General features: G+C 42.8%; 1 protein-coding gene across 1 annotated transcript in view; it reads right to left on the bottom strand.

Annotated features, from left to right (window-relative positions):
• Nucleotides 1-18,273, bottom strand: part of LOC144799663 (AP-1 complex subunit mu-1) — a 132,076-nt gene that overhangs the window by 108,874 nt on the left and 4,929 nt on the right. Inside the window, exon 2 of the mRNA XM_078671129.1 lies at nt 2,117-2,273. Coding sequence (XP_078527255.1) covers nt 2,117-2,273 — 157 coding nt within the window. The remainder of the gene's footprint in view (nt 1-2,116; nt 2,274-18,273) is intronic.

Raw genomic sequence — 18,273 nt, 5'->3', positions numbered from 1 at the left:
ATTAAAAGAAGGAAGAAGTAGACTTTGACTACTCAAAGCCATCTGACACACAGCACTTGCTAAATATTGGACCAGTTGGTGTGATTGCAATAACACCTGTCCTTATAGCTCTATTACTGGCATACTGTTAAAGCCCAACCCATTGTTAAAACAAACTACATTTTATTTATCATATTCAGCAATTTTTTAAGTGCAACTGTGATGAGGAGGCTTAAGAGCGCTTTACGTGAAGCAGTCGAGGTTAGAAGTAAAAAACCAAACAATGTGGAGAATTTCAAATGAAAATAACCAAAACAGTGAGATACACCAAATTGGAGGATAAGTATTGCGTAGCTGTACATTACGCTCAGAAGGCAGAAGAGATGTGTTTTTACAAATGTCCAGATGGGCAGCAGGTTCCTATTAGGGAGCTCAAAGGTTTGCTGCAGCACCCAGATGTCTTGAATTTTTGGGTAGCACTTTTACTTCTGGGGCTTCTCCGTCTGTCTGAGAAGGTCATTAGATTTGCTCAACAAGGTGAGTTTCCCTAAATAAAAAAATTGAATTTGATTCTTGTCTGGATTGCACATCAAAGTCCTTCAGAACTATGGACATATGTCCAGGTTTTCTCTTAGCAGAGTTGAGACAGATGTGGTGGGAGGACACCTTTGACAAGGGAGACCAATGGAATACCAGCAAGAACGGTTGTGCACGTCCAAGCTGAAAACAATCAGTGCAACAGTTTTCAATTGAATAATGGTGAGAAGATGCCTATTGTTCTGGAATTAATATATAGGCGGATTGTAACCCCAGATCCCCCCACTTAAGATTCGAGAGGTACAAAATAATAATTGAACAATGTAAGGTTAGTATGGAGTCTTGAGAGAGACAATCTACGAAGCTCTCAAAGTAATGCATTTGTAATGCGTGAGTGAGTGTAATTGCTACACAGCTATACAAAATAGTATGGGGTACATAGATGGAGCTGAACCTATTTAATCTGCAAAAAGATAAACATTTCAGAAATAATTATAATCAATGGTTCATGGACTTTAAATGCTAAACTATTAGCTGTGGGACAGCTTTCAAGTGGGTTGGATGCACATAGTCCATCGCCATTTGTTCTAAATAAAACCTTTATCAATGTCCTCTGATTAGGGTAAGTAGGAAGAGAAAGTGCAGTGAATGTGCTTAGCTGTATACAACAAATATAGCATACCTATAACCACACACTCCACATACAACACTTTCGATGTGCGAGGATGTATTCTCATCATGCTATCTGCTCGGGTTAACTTGAGAGACTTTCCTGCCTCCTCAACCAGCATGCAGTGGTGTGTCAAGGTTACACCTTGGAATGCGCATAATTTCCCAATGTTGAAACACCCACAAATGCTTTGGCAGTAAGCATCATTACGTACATATCACCTTCATGGTGTAAACCTGGCAGTGTTGACACCTGTTTGGAAATTGCTCTACAGCTGCGCTTCAATGCATGAAGCGGTCATTCCCTTTTACCCTTTCCACTACCATGTCCCCCTTCAGTTATGTTTTGCAGGTATTTGAGGGGGAGGGTGGGGAGAACTTATGTCCTGAACTCTACCTTCACTACTTTCCTTTTGCTTTGTACAGTTGGTTTGTTTATGTACTCTTGGCTTTTCTCTTGACTTTGTCCTGTCTTCCTTTCGTCCTCCTAATATATACCTACTCAGCTTACCCCATTTTCTGCACGCTTCTCCTCTTGTGGTGGTAGAAATAGACAGGGAGGCTTTTCTCTTGACTTTGTCCTGTCTTCCTTTCGTCCTCCTAATATATACCTACTCAGCTTACCCCATTTTCTGCACGCTTCTCCTCTTGTGGTGGTAGAAATAGACAGGGAGGTGCATCAACAATCTAGGTTTTGTTTTCCGCTCAGATGGACGTATTGATATTTCTTTTAGTTAAAATAATGTAAGGTATTTTGTTTTCTTTGCCGTCTCTACCTTGTTCAGGACTGCACGCAGAGTCCAGAGGAGAATGTCAAACTGTTTCTCCAAAAAGAGAGCTTTTTCCACCTTGTTCCTTTACCTGGCAAAGATGGCGCTCTTCCCTTAACAGGCATCTTTCTGACCAGAGTAATTATACACATAAAGGATACGATATAAATTGTTGTGTTTAATCCACATAAAACGAACTCCGCCATGACCTAAAATGGGTGAAAGTGCGCCTTCCTCTTCCTTCTCCATTAAAATTGGCATGAAATGCTCCACTTCTGACATGTCAACATCTCCACGGTAATTTCGACAAATGAGGACCTGAAAGAAAATGCAGAACCGGCACTGTTCAGATCAAAATCACCAATGTTTTAAATACGCATTTTTCTGCAGCCAAAGCAGATAACAAAAGCTCAAAGAAAATATATATTTTTTAACCAACTAAATTAAATTGTACACATTTTGTTATCTTAAAAGTGCAGGACAAAGTTATCATATTTATCCCAGTCACTGCTACAAAAGAGGGAAATCTACATCCTGTAGGGTGTACACGCATTCGTCAAATATGAGGCATCCCAAACATGTTTGCACAGATCAAAGCTAATTCTGGGAAAAGTGTCTGGCACCTGGATGCACAAATACAAGTATTCAGTGGCTCAGTGAGGAAGTAGTTCAGGCAGCACAACGAATGTTCCAAAGGAAGTACAATCCAGGGCGAGCAGTTAAGCGCAGCAGAGGGTAGTGCTAAGCATTTGTTGACACACACAGAGGCAATAAATGAGACACATTCCAGAATAAATCTGAGACCAATTTAGAAAAATACGCTGTATATTTTATGTCAATTTTGATACAGAGTGTGGTTCACATATAATTGTCAATGCGCGACTGCGACCAAACGTGACATGCTTACAGTTATTGTATTGGTTGAAAATGCAAATACATTTTTTATTTTTTTTAAACTTTCCTATGGGTGAAAAGACATGTATAGCATACAGTTATTTGCACTCGGTTTCTGGGGGTTTCTTAGGGTGCAGGGAACCTAGGTCCAAAGTTTACCTGCAGATTCTAGTTACCTGCCCTGGGGCGGCCGGGTCGCGTTGGCAGCTGTGGGCGCTATGCCAGTAAAGAGAAGGGGAGCTCAGCTCGTCATGAGCACACGAGCACCGTGGCTCATGACGAGCTGAGCTGAGCTCGTCATGAGACTCGAAGGTGTTAATAAACCCATCGCTGGAATCAATGTGGGTTTATTATTACAAGATGTTTGATACCAAACATCTCTGGTTTCAGTGAATCCATCATGTAGCTGGGGAACTTGTATTTAGCAGTGTCCAGCACGTGTACTCAAGGTTTACCTGCCCACTTGTAATATCTAAGAATCGACTTAGATACAGATATCACAGGGACATATCTGCTCATGCAGATATGTCCACACGTGTAGTTTAGCGCACCCTGCCTTAGGGCTCTCAGGCCTGCAGTAGGGGTGTCTTACCTCTACTGCTTGCAGTATCTGCAAGCATGGCACACAGGAGGTGTCCAATGTCATGTTTTGACTTTTCGCTACACCATGGCACTAAGCTTGCAATGGCAATTTGCATGTTGGGGCTTAGGGGTCTCTGATGGTGGTTCAAAACTTGCACAATACCCTCTTTAGTATCTCAGGCCATAGGTACCACTGGTACCTTTTACTAGGGACTTACAGGGAGTGCTAAAGGTATTGCCAATTGGGGAACACCTGTACGGTTTAGGAAAAGAGATCTGGCACTGGGGACCTGGTTAGAAGGAACCAAGTGCACTTTCTGTCAAAATTGCATCAGATACCGGGCAAAAAGTAGGGGTGACCATGTCAAAATAGGAGCACGTTCCTACACCAAGCAATTACACTTTTACCGCAGCGAAAACAGGACACTGAGAATCAAACAGTAGTCCCGTTTTCTCTAACAAAACAAATAACATCTAAGTGAACATGTTGGAAACAAATCAACAACAATTTAGCACTCCACATACATTTGATATCTAAGAAAATATCAGGAACAGGTTGTTCTGTGTGCTGTTCGGGGAGATGTGGAACCGCTTAAATGTTCCAGCCGGAGGCATGCCGTTACCATCACTGTTACTGAACATTTTCTAAATTTTAATAGCATTCTCCGTGCTTATCTCACAGTGCGAAGACCATCACAACCAACTTCTAGATACAATAAACTTGTATTTCAAAGCAAGGACTGGCAGGAAGAAACAAAGTAAATCGCATTTGCCCTTCCTGATCCTTACATCTTACCATTCTAGAGAAACACCTACACACTTACTGAGCCATATGGTCAATTCACACAGTTTTGCTTGGACAGCGCCACATGGTAGTAGTTCATACCAGTCAGAAATAATGATACTCTGGATCAAAATAGAAGTTTTACCATCAGTTGTTTGATGCATCAGGCCTAAAGTTATCTTGTCTTGGGTGTAAATATTTCTTGTCAATAATAAAACTTTACCTCCAGGTGAAGGCAGTTAAAATATATGCATCTCAAATGTGCACAAGTATGTGCAAGTAGTGGATTTTCACTCTTGGAATAGTGAATGTGCGCTGCATATCTTTCCCAACAAACAAAATTAAATTCTATGTGGAGAAACCGCCTTTGCTCTTTCACTCCCTTACCATCACTTATGCCACATTTGTGTTTGGGTACATGTAGAAGCATCTGCACAGTGGGTAACTAACTGATAAGTTCCAACTATGTGCGACTTCCCAAATATTTTGCAGGGACATCTCCACTTCCTGGACTTACCTCTTCTTTTTCCTCAACCTTTCTACACCATCTCAAATGGAAAAGCTATTTTGAAGCGTCTGCAGAGAGGTACAAAGTACACACTTCCACTCTGTAATTCCGAATCTATAAATGAGGATTTTGGTTTTAAGAGCAGAGAACTACTTTCCAGCAAGAGCTCGAGAGAAGTACAGGATCAACACATTATCAGACTGGCTCCAATGTTCAGGCTCTAAGATTGCCACATTCCTCTAGACATTGAAACAGGTTCCTGCTTTACAACTCCCTGCGCGAATGTGGCCATTAGCAGATGAAAGCTAAAACACAGACGAAACTTCCCATCGATCAGCAGGAGCAAACAGTAGTCATTGATGAAATGTAGGTCCCCCAGCCTTCATTCCTATGCACAACAGGAGCTGCAGACTGCTGTAACCCAAGGTCCTGAATACCACATGCTGATGGACCTCAACCCATCCAGTAGGCAAAAAATGATAGGACAAATGAATATCTTATCGAGAAAGAAGAAGAGGAGATCGTCACTACGAGGTGCCCATCAACTGGATTAGTGGTAGTATCAGATGCCATTAATGTATGTGCATCTGTATGGCCAATAAGGTTCATGAGAGGTGAAGTGGTGCTGTGAATCCAGTAAGTGCTATCGCTCTAACCAACCAGGACACAATAACTGACCAAGGCTGTGTTGGCAGGCAACATAGAGCTAGACACTTCAGAACTCATCAGACAATTGTGTGTGGGGGGGGGGGGGTCAATAAAAAGTGTCTCCCCTTACTAGGGCAATTTGAACACCTGAGAAGGAAGCCAGGGCAGAACAGCAGAAATTACAAGCAAAGTGTTGACAGTCTCCAAAAGTTCAATTGTGTTAATTTCTTTATAATATAAATTTGAACAAACACGTATTACCATAATAGCAGAAAATATCAAAAGCACATCATTCACGTTTCGTTGATCCTTCAAACATTTAGCAAAAAAAACTAAAGAGGTTCCTTCCTAGAACAGATCACAAGAATGAAAAGTTTTTAGTTAATTTTTAAATGTATCAATGGCAGGGCAAAAGAAGCATTTTACGAGATTCTAGAATACATTTCAATGTACGGGCTGTAAAGCAGATTTACTAATGAAACCTCACACGACAAGCACATTTTCACACGATGCTGAGATCAGCTGAACAGTGATTAATTAACTAAGAAACCTGTGACCTAGAGGCCACTAATTCTGAGAATGTGCTCAATTTGCAAAACCAGAACAATGATGACAATGTACAGTTCTAGGAATGAAAGCTTGCACATTGTACAATTCAAAATGTGTAAGCTAAAAAGTATGGAGCAGTAGTTATTCAACGAGCATCTGTTAGCCCAAAACATATTGCTGTTTTCTGAAATCTGCAGTCCTACAAACTTTTCTTTTTAACACCCAGAATATGAAATGTCAATTTTGTGACTGAGTATACAACCTACTTGTATTGGACTCTTTCTCTAAGACAACGGGAGTCACAACATTCTCCAATGACTTTCTTTCACGACTTTAGACCACTTAGTAATTTTCTGTTATTTCCTTGATTGATTGCCGAAGTAGCGTGCTACTCGACAAAAACCCCATAAAGGGTAGCAAGCGCTATATAAAGGGAAACCTTTTTCCCTCTTCTATCACTCCACTACCCTTCTCAATCCAAATAACTGACTAACATATCCACCACTCAAATTACTTTCATATTTTCAGTATACTAATTCACCACTAATGTTTTTATGGGTTCCGTAGTAGCGTGCTACTCGCCGAAAAAGTGCTTTGACGCCTCGTCAGGGTTAGTAAGCGCTATATAAATGCAATTACAATACAATACAATACTTCTGGCGCACACTATCACAAAGAACTGGGTGTCGTGATCACTAAAGTGTATGACTTAAGGACTGTAGTGAATTATGATGAGGAAATAAGATGAGTCTTCGGAAGCTTCCAGAAATGAATTGGGCAAAGCATTTAAAGTCTCAGCCGTGAGATATGCATATCCTTTCATTGGGTGGACCCCAGAAAAGGATGTGCCACTCAGCCCGAAACGGCAATACATGATGGGAATACGGAACAGCAAACAATTTTAAAGACAATACCTTGATGGGATTCCACGTTTTACTATTCCAGACCTCATTGAATGTGTAAATAAAAGTATCTACAAATTAATTGTCCTAGTTTTAAAACACCTTTATACTTATATTAAAAAAGTAAAAAGTAAAAACTGAAAACATTATTTGTTTCATGAAAGCCATCCTTCTAGACAGAGATGATTATCGGAAACAAATGCAAAGTACGTGTACAGATGGTGGCGACGTAGATCTGAATAGATTGTCATTAATCTGCCATCACCCTGGACTCAAAGCTGCTCCTTGGGAAGCCTAGAAGAAAAGGCTTTGTTGCCCCAACACCCAGGTTCACGTAAAACCTCACTTGAGAAGAATAACGCGTAAACTACTATATTAAAGAGTGGCTTTTCATCACACATGTGGGACGAAATGAAGAAATCTTACTTGCTCAATCATGCACACAGTCTACTGCCACACCTGTACTCAATCTCAAAGCTTCATGTGCTTTAAATTATGTCCTATACTTTGCCCTCTTGTTGTCAACACTCACTATCCATTTTATTTCACACTATCACAATGCTGTTCTTTTCATTGTGAATTTAAGACAGTCAATTTTAATTTTTTGAGTGAAAGGGAAAAAAATGGTGCTACATGGGTAAGATATTTTCCTAACTTGTTTATTGCCTACAAAACTATAATTCATTAATCATTGTGTGTTTCAGAAATTAAACTGAGACCGCTTTATATTCAAAACACTCTGAAGAAAAACTGCACATTGCTACGGCAGTTCCCTTACCCTCTCTGTCGCAACATCATCATTAACACATGATGAAACAAATAGTTTCTTTTACCAACAAACTGTAAGTTCTCGAGTTTCATGGATGTTTACACAAAACAACCACAATGTTGACAGCAACAACATTTAGTTTATTGAAAAAACAAAGAAAGCAAATTTTTCAAAAAGATGTTACAGTGAATCGAGGTCTGCAACCTCAAAATAAGGAAATGAAACATGCATGTTCAGGCTGTGGCGCAAGAGCAACTTAGGTGTTTCACAATTTGTACTACTCTTTATTAATGAGCAGTTTGGGACAGGAAACAAAATGCCTTTTGGGCGCTTTTAACAAGTTTTATTCAAAGTACGATAAAAACTTTTAAACTCCACATCCCATTTCCAAGCAGGCACTGACTACCTTTGTAACACGAGTGTCCGTCCGTAGTGTTTAGCACACACCTATTTACAGGCCTTTTTCAGGCCCTTCAATTGGCAAGATGCACTGAGGTCTTTACGTTGTGTTGGCTTAAGGTGGAGATGTGTCATAACTTTTACACTTGATTAATAACTTCACACGGTTCCTTGAGGAAATGTAGGAAAGTACACCGCTAACAATTATGGTAGGAAACATGCAGTTACAGGAAAGAGATGGGTGGCCTATTCCAAATGTGAGTGTGTCTATATAACACCTACTGGCCCTCGCCAGTAGGTAGTTCTACGTACAACCATGCTTCCATAGGAAAAGCAAAGTGTTCATCCCATGTTAATTCCCATAGGGATTTTAGACGCGACTACAGCCTGAAGCGCTTGACGGAATTACACCATATTTGGGACAAAGCTAGCTCTTGGTCCAGAACAAGTGCTTTTTGTTATCTGGTGTAAATCCGTTCAGTAGTTTTAGACTTACCCATTCACACACCTACAAGGCCAGTCACACAACCACTAAGTCACCCATACAGCCACTCAAACTGACTCACACATAAAGCTACTCACAGCCACTCACTCACCATAGAGCTACTCACACCCACTAACATCCATACAGCCACTCACACACCCACTCACAGACCTATAGAGCCACTCAAGCACCCTCTCACACACTGATACCGTCACACATCCACTCAGATGACATATATTAGAAATACTATCATTCAACGGCAGTACAAAAAGGATAGTAAATTAACTTATGCATATGCAGTAGCTTAGTATCTACCTTTAAATCTCACAAATGCTTATGAAACACTAACAATCACTGGATGATGTCATTTGAGATGGCATCAGTGATATCACTTACCATGTCATGAATGATGCAATATGTAAGGTCATAAGCAGTGCACTGCAGCGGCGTAAGTTATAGTTAGCTCAGATAGCTATACCTACTGAATTTCACTGGTTTTGTATGAGTGAAATCTGAGCCTAACTATAGCTATATATATATGTATGTATGTATGTATGTATGTATGTATATATATATGTGTATATATATATTCACTGAAAAAACCATAGGTTATAGACCATATATAGTTAGGAATTAGCATTTAAAAAACCTTATTTTACTCACACAAAACCATTGAAATTCCATATATAGTTAGTTGCACTAACTATATATCGCGCACCCGCAATCCACTGCTGATCATGTCACATATTACATCATTCATGACATGGTCAGTGACATCACTGATGACATCACTGATGACATCTCAAATGACATCACTGATGACATCACTGATGACATCTCAAATGACATCACTGATGACATCACTGATGACATCATCTAGTGTCTGTGTGTTTTTGTAAAGTTTAAATATGTTTTACATATTGAAGAATGAGTGGATGTATGGAAGACTGAGTGTGTGTGTGGCTGGCTGGGAGGTGTGTGACTGTGCATATCAATGTGTACTTGTATCAGTGATTGTATAAGAGAGTAAGTATGTGTTAGTTTATGTGTGAAAAGTATGGTGTTCTGTGTTTAACTGTATAGATGAGGAAATCGAAGTGTGATTGATTCTTCACAGGACTGACTAGGTGTATGAGTGCATATGATAGTGTTGTAATAATGAGTGACTGTATTTATGAGTGATTGTATGGGTGAATGAGTGAATGTGTGTGTAGACGTAGGAATCAGTGAGTGCGTATGTAGTAACTGGTATTGGTGTGTCATGATGTCATCAGTGATGTCATTTGAGATGTCATCAGTGATGTCATCAGTGATGTCATTTGAGATGTCATCAGTGATGTCATCAGTGATGTCACTGACCATGTCATGAATGATGTAATATGTGACATGATCAGCAGTGGATTGCGGGTGCGCGATATATAGTTAGTGCAACTAACTATATATGGAATTTCAATGGTTTTGTGTGAGTAAAATAAGGTTTTTTAAATGCTAATTCCTAACTATATATGGTCTATAACCTATGGTTTTTTCAGTGAATTTTCAAGGTTTTGTAAATGCTAATTCCTAACTATATATGGTCTATAACCTATGGTTTTTTCAGTGAATTTCATAGGTTTTTTAATAGCAAATCTTTATAAAAATAATACATTTTAAATCTAATTTTATATTTTATAATTTTTTTATTTTTTTTTAATATTATTTTTAGTGCGCTCCCGGGGCGCGGACAGGTGAACGCACGGGTAAGCGCAATCTGGCGGCGCGCCCCGAGGCGCGTACTAATGCGCGTCCCGGAAGCGCTATTGCCGAGAACGAAAACAACATCGTGACGTATCGCGTAGCCGCCACGCCTTGCGTCATAAGACACGTATCGCGTAGCCGCGAGATGCGTCTTATGACGCACCGCGTAAGCGCACCCGGAAGCGCATACGATCGCGCAACGTAAGCGCCCCGATGCGCTTACGATACACGCCCGGGACGCGCCCCGGGCGCGTAGCGTAAGCGCGTCAAACCATGTGACTTTAAAATAACACTTTTCATTGGTTCAGAACTTTTTTTTTTCCAAATTGTGTGAAACCCACCCATTTCTCTCACTATTGCTTTGTACTTGGAGAGAGCAAGAGCTGTTGTGTCTACTCTATCTCCTACTTTTCTGATCTCCAGCAATGGCTGCAAGAGAGTCATCCAGCAGTGATTCAGAGGGATTTTTGGATGAGGACCCTCCTCAGCAAAAGAAAAAAACCCATTTCATTTGGAAATTTTACGACATCCCAGAAGGACAGAAAAAAGTCAACGCTCCCAAAGTAACATGCAAAATATGTGGGAGTAGTTTATCCAGAGGCAATCCTCTGAAAAAATATAGTTTTGGCAATGCCAATTTGATCCGGCATGTCAAAAGAAGACACCCTAACAACTTTGCCAGGGAGAGTGTCAGAGAGCTGGCACGGAATGTACCAACAGATGGCGGCAGCACCTCCACTGGTGGAGCAACACCTTCGGGACCACCCCGTGGAAGAATGATCCCTAACATTCAGCCGGTGTTTGCGGGCATCAAATTTTTGTGCGCAGAGTGTGACGAACTGCTCTGCTATGGGGAGCAGAGTGTTGAACTGATTGCCCTAAAGAAACAGCAACACCGCTGCTCTTCCAGTCCCTAAATTTTCAATTTTTTTTGCTCCTGTTGAGCAGTTTTGGAATCCTTGTTTTTGTTTTTCCCTTGAAAAAAATACAAAAAAAATATAAAATTGTTTTAAAAAGTCTAAAAAAATATAAAACAAAAAAAACAAAAAAAAAATATATATAAAACAACAAAATGAAAAAAAAAGTTCTTTTCAGAACTACCTCCAATTTTTAAAAAGAAGCTTTATTTTTTTAAAAGTCTGTCATTTTTAATCTCCATGGTACGCTCCCCCGTACGCTCCCCGGTGCGCGTACCGGGCGCTCACCCCCGCGAAAATCGATTTTTTTTTTATTTATTTTTTTCACCCGCGGGAGCCTTTTATGGCCCCCACATGAAACCTAGGGGGTCAGGGGGTGTGTACCCTGCTCCCTCTTGCTCATTTCCCCCTTTGATTTTTGCCACCTCTTGTGTCTCAATCCTACCGAGACACAAGATGGCGGCCGCTGCGGACTGTTTCGAATGTTTATAGACACCCGAGAACCAATCAGCTTGCCGTGCGCAGATCGCGTGGCGCGCCTGGAGCGCTCCCCTGTACGCGTACGTGGGAGCGCTCCAGGCGCGGCTCTAGATATATATCTTTTTTTGAACGTTAATTTCTCAAAATCCACTGGAGCACATATATTGAGACCTACAAAAGGCACATCGGGCTACCAGTCCCTACAAATTTGCCAAGTTTCGTGCAAATCCATTCAGCCGTTCAGGCTAAAAATGAGGCTAACCGCCCTATGGAAAACTCAATGTTAAAAACACGTTTTGGGACCCCCCTTTTTTCTCGGCCCCCCCTGGACCAACTCCCCCCAAATTTCCAGTGGCTGCTCAGAAACAAAATGTTCCATTTTGCTGAAAATTTCAGCCAATTCCGTCCACAAACGCCAAAGTTATTAGACATAGAATTTTCAAAAATCCCATAGGGAAAAAATCCTAACTATATATACCTACTGGCGACCGCCAGTAGGTAATATATATGTGTATATATATATATATATATATATATATATATATATATATATATATATATATATATCAGTAGTCTTCTACGAAAAAAAGAACAGTGACCCTGGCAGGGGGTTCAAGGAAGCACTTTATTAAAAGCAGAGTCCCGGGCGAATGCATTTCGGCATGTGTGCCTTCGTCAGCGCTCCTCTCCTACTGCTTCCTGTGCTATGGCGTAGGCAAACCTGTCTTGATGTTGGAGTAGTCCATCTTGCTCCGCCCCCTGATGTCATCGGGCTCTCCCATGTAGTCCTGTGGACAAAGACTACATAACCCGAAATGCCTCTGTATGGTGCACTCAGGGAAGGAGATGCTATGCGGGGGAACAAACACGGAGTAGGTATCGAAGACAGGCACAGACTCGAAGAATGAAGGAAGGTGGGACAAAACAATAATCCAATGCCTCCTCGAGTCCCCTGCATTGGACCGCAACAACCTTCCCGCCTGGGGTTCATCACGGGGGTCAGCAAGGGAATCCCTGTCACCCAAGAGGAAGTAAAATACAACCAGACCGCTGTATCTTCCAGGCATCGTGGCGGGTACTGGACGATTATATGAGAGAGAGAGAGATATTCACAAAAAAAAACAAAGGTTAAAGAGATGTTATAGTTAGCAAATAGAATAAGCAGAATTTAAAAAACCTTAGAAATTAACTAAATAAAACAAAGGTTACAGGGAAGTTATAGTTCGGCTCAGATCGTACAAAACCATAGAAATTCAGCAGTCTAGTTAGCTGAGCTAACTATAACTCGCAAACCTGCAATGCACTGCTTATGACCTCACATATTACATCACTCATGACATGGTCAGTGACATAACTGATGACATCACTGATGACCAAATGAAATAAAGTGTTTTTCAGAATTTATGGGTGCTAAACATATATACTAACCGTGTGATCTGTGATCTGAGTGGGTGGGTGACTGTCTGTATCAGTGTGAGAGTGGGTGTGTGAGTGACTGTATGGGTGTGTGAGTAGCTGTATGAGTGACTATGGGTGAATGGATTTCTGACTAGGTCTTTAGGTGTGTGAGTTGTAATGTAATGTCACATTTATATAGCGCTACTACCACTCCATGGAGCATCTTGGCGCTTGGAACCAACCCAGCTGTAATAGGTTGGTGGAATAGAGGCAGCTCAGTAGAAACTACACACTTTACATCAGTGCCCTACAGGCGGCATCAGTGAGGGAAAACACCCAGGTCTTCAGGGACTTCCTGAAATGGCTCTCATTGGACATTAGCCGAAGCTGAGGTGGCAGTTTGTTCCAAGCCCTGGAACCTAGGACAAAGAGAGACTTCCCACCTTTAGTGACAAGTCTGAATCTAGGGGTTACAATAGATTTTGATTAGTGGACCTCAGGCAACGAGCTGGCTGATAACGTTTGAAGCCATTAGACAAGTACCTGGGCCCTTGTAGCTGAAAGGCTCTAAAGGTGATAATAAGAATCTTAAATAAAATACGCTTGTGTATTGGTAGCCAATGGAGAGTCTTAAGCGCGGCCGAGGCAGATGACTTTCTAGGCCAGCGAAGTACCAAACGGACAGTAGCATGCTGGACCAACTGCAGCCTGTGGAGCACGGCTTTATCAGTTCCCGCATACAGGCTGTTGCAGTAGTCCAGTCTCGATGTTATCAGAGCTACTGCTACCGTTTTCCTTGCTGCCAACGGAAGAAGATCAAAGAACTTCCTAAGGGATCTAATAATATGAAAACACGTGCTAGCCACGCCTACCGCTTGCTGCTTAAATGACAGTTGGTCGTCAAACTTGATGCCCAAAGTGCGAGCAGAAGAGATAGTGTTGGGAGGAGCTTCTGCATCCTCGGGCCACCATTGTTTGGGGGAGGGAAAACAAGTTATGAGGACCGAAAGGCAGGATTTCCGTCTTCCCAGAGTTGCACTTGAGGTGATTGCTATTCAGCCACTCAAAAGTGGCCGTAAGGCAGTTTTTCAGATTTTCCTCTGCTTCGGGCAGTTCCCTGTCCAACACCAGGATAAGCTGCGTGTCATCCGCGTATGATATTGTGCTAATCTGATAGGAAGCGATTAGCTCAATCAGGGGTACCATGTAGAGGTTAAAGAGTACAGGGCTCAGGCTGGAGCCCTGAGGGACCCCTGAGCTGATGACTTTTACATCAGAATTAAATTCACCCAGTACCGTGACTTGACGTCTTTGGTTGAGGAAATTTCTAAACCATGCCAATGCCACTCCTCCTATTCCCCCGGTCTTTAGGTGTGTGAGTGGTTGTGTTAGTGGTTGTGTGGGTGTGTGAGTAGGTATCTGAGTTGATGTATGTGTGTGTGTGAGTGATTTAGTGAGTGTGAGTGGCTCTATGGGTGTGTGAGTGACGGTATGGGTGATTGGGTTCTGGGTGATTGGGTTCTGAATGACTGAGTGAATGACTGGGTGTGTAAGTGGCTGTATGGGTGAGTGAGTGGCTGTTTCAGTGAGTGTTTGGTTAAGTGAGTTGGTGTGTGAATGGTTGTATTGAGAGTGTGTGTGTGAATGACTGTATGGGTGAGTGAGCAGATATGATGGTGCTTGTATGAATGGGTATGTAACTGGTTGTGTGAGTATGTAAGTGGTTCTGTGGGTATAGGAGTGCTTGTATGGGTGAGTGAGTGGCTGTTTTTGAGAGGCTGTATAGATGTGTGAGTGGTGGTATAGGTAAATAAGTATGTGTGAGAGTAGCTGTATGGGTGAGAGAATGTTTGAGTGAGTGACTGTGTGAGTGGGTATGTTTGCGGCTCTATGGAGGAGTGAGTGGGTGTGTGAGTACTGGTATGGGTCTGTGAATGGGTAGGTGAGTGGTTGTGTGAGTGAGCGTATGAGAGGTTATATGGAAGTAAGTGGGTGTGTGAGCGGTTCTGTGGATGATGTCCTCAGTAATGTCATTTGAGAGGTCATCACTGATGTCACTGACCATGGCATAAGCGATGTAATAAGTGAGGTCATAAGCAGTGCATTGCGGGGGTGTAATTTATAGTAAGCTCAGGTATCTATAACTGCTGAATTTCTATGGTTTCGTACGAATGACATCTGAGCCTAATTACAATGTCCCTGTAACCTTTGCTTTTTTCAGTGAATTTCTATGTAATTTTAATTCTATGTACTAACTATAACGTCCCTGTAACCTTTGGTTTTAAGTGAATTTCTATGTTTTTTTACTAGCAGTCGCGTTTGCAGAGTGGTGGAGAAAAGCCAGCTCTCAGCAATCCCACTGTGTGGGACCTACTGGACTTCATCCCCCTAAAAGATGTGCGCCAGGAGGCCCCTTTGCAGAGTGGTTGAGAAAGAGGGCGGGCCTCCTGCAGCTTTCCCAGGGCCAGCGTATTTAATGTATTTTTATCAGGGGAGGGGGCTGCAGGGCCCCCCATTCGCATTTCGGCCCGGGCAACCTCATTCCCCAGGGCCAGGTCTTATTGGAATGGGGGCCATGCGGACCCCTCCCCGAGCCAATTTGAGCCCTAGGGACCTCACCCCCGGGGCCTGACCTTTTCATTTTTTTACAATGGGGAGAAGGGCTGCGTCGCCACCCTCCCCGGGCCAATTTCGGCCCTTGTGCCCAGCCATTTGAAAATAGGCGAGCGGGCCACATTCCTGGCCTGGCCTCCATTCTGGGTGCCCTGGTCCCACCCAGGGCATCCACACACATCACTTGGGGAGCCTGAAGGCCCCCGCGGTCCCTACAGGAGCTGGCATTGCTTTCAGACATAGGGAGCTGCTGGAAAGGCAGTTCCCTGTGTTTGAAAGCAATTCTGCTCTGCTTCCAGCACACAAGAGCATTTTCAATGCTCTTGCTTGCTGGAGGCGGAGTATTTGCAATCCTGGGAGTTCCAGGAGTAGTGGACCAAGTGCCTCCAGTGTGGAGGTCTGCAACCACATTGGAGCATACACGGAACACAGGTTTGGACTCCTTCCCTCCCATGTACCACTAACAGCTACATATCTTCCAGATGTGTCGGCCATACTTTCCCCTAAAATGAAGGAGAGTGTCCTTCTACAGAGCACCCCCACCCCCTGGATCCAGTAGTGTGCGCTGCATGTGCCATCAAAGTATAGCTAAATGAGTCTAGAGCTTTATAACGGTTATCTTTTAGGAGCGTTTCCTGTAAAAGAACAATATCCGGCGCATATCGTTTAATGTGTTGTAGGACCACTGATCATTTTAGTTTACCATTGAGTCCATTCACATTCCAGGACCACACCCGCAATGGGGTCATTGTCAACTTATGTACGGCCATGGATCGAAGAGTCTTAGCTAATTGCATCAACGGTGACCCTTGCTCTCACATATCCAAGTTGCATTTCCAACACATTGGCTGTCGATAGTCCCCTCTGCACTCTCCCTGAGCATTTAACTTCACCAATAGGATAACATTAGGACCAAACAACTGTTCCCAATCCCTCTCCCCCTCAACCTGCTACCATGCTAATAAGGTTGTGCCAACCCCAACTTCCCAACACTCAGAGCGTCTTTTGCCTCAAGAACAGCACTGAACAACTACAAGGGGGGTGTCTCGGCCGCCCCAGAGTGGCCATACCACTAAAGGAGAAACAGAAAGATATAGTAGTGGGAATTAACACTCATTGAAACACTCACATTTGTAAGTCCCCTAGCTGATTCTCCTGGGTTGAGCTAAAACCTTGTGTTTGTCGTTTCTGCAACAGTTCCAATGTCGATATGGAAGTAGTCTATCATTACATTAGTCTCACCACCATTCATTTAGACCCAGAACCGCTTTTTTCCTTGCCAAAGGGCGCTGCGCCTTACTCTGTGCCATTCCCACTCGCTCCAGTTGCCTCGGTCTCAGTTTATTGATCGCCAGCCTTCCAGCCACTCCCATGCCTCCTCGGGGGTTGTAAAGTGCCACGCCTTGCCCTCCGCTATAACACGCAGCTTTGCTGGTAATAACATCATGTACTTGAGGTCTTGATCTCCGCGCTCCCTCTTCACCACTCCAAAGCTTTTTTTCTGGTGCTTCACTTGAGGTGTAAAATCGGGTAAGAACCAAATCTGGGCATTTTCGAACCGTATGTCCCCTGTAGTCCTGGCGGATTTAAGGATTGCATTGCGGTTACGGTAATTAAAAACCTTTGCAATGATTGTCACAAGAGGGGCCCCGGATTTTGGTGGTGGCACCGGCACACAGTGGGCTTTTTCATCAAGAAGAATTTGGAGAACCTCTTGAGCTTCAATATGTTCATGATTAAGTCCTCCAAAACGTGATCAACACTGGGACCCTCCAACCCTCTTAGAACCCCCACCACCCCAATGTTGTTCTTTCTTGCCCTTCTTTCCTGATCTTCGAGTTTCACTGACATTTCTTTGGCCTGTTGAGTTAGCATCTGGACTTGAGCTTCCAGTCGCTTTGTCGTGGACTGGAGCTGGGTTATGTGTGTCTTGGTTGTCTTGACTTTTCAGAGAGTTTGTGAAGGTCAGCTCTAATCAGGTTCGATTCGATTTCACTGCATCAATTTTGGTCTCCAGTGTTCTTTTCAACTCCTGGATACCCGCCATAATCCTTCCCAGTGAGGGCTCAGCTGCATCCTCTTCTTGTGGCACAGCAGTGGGTTTTACGGACCACGTAGTTGTCCAACTTGTTAGTTTGGGGGACTCACAGGCCTTTGAGTTTCTCCATTTCGCTAGTGGTTGTACCTTGGGATAATCTCAGCTGCCTGCACAAACACTAGATGATCGTAGGCCCCTTCCCATGTAACGTAAGGTATCTGGCGGCTATTCAACAGTCCCTCGGGGGGAGGGGGAATTTATGTATTTTTAATATGACAACATGCATAATAAATTAACTAATTATGTTTTGTTATTATAACACTGTCTGGACATCTGATCATTTACTGTCCCACGCATCTAGACATACACTCAATTGGACTTTTTTTGGTTGGTGAGGTTAGTATCGCCCTAATATGGCGAGATATTCTGCCAATGTAAAGAAATTGTTTCAGGCAGTTTGAGTAGCTCCTATAGATCCATATTGTCTTCTTCCACTGAATCACTGCCTATGCATCAACCCAGGGGTCCCCTTTGTTCACTTGTTTAACCCAGTCTCATATTGTGCCAGGTCACCGGCTCCACTACCCACCTCGCTGGCTCACTCTCACCGGTGTCT

This window comes from Lissotriton helveticus, chromosome 12 (genome assembly GCF_964261635.1).
Source record: "Lissotriton helveticus chromosome 12, aLisHel1.1, whole genome shotgun sequence".
Classification (NCBI taxonomy): domain Eukaryota; kingdom Metazoa; phylum Chordata; class Amphibia; order Caudata; family Salamandridae; genus Lissotriton; species Lissotriton helveticus.
Note: the sequence above shows the minus strand (reverse complement) of the source record. Positions and strands in the feature narration are given on the sequence as shown.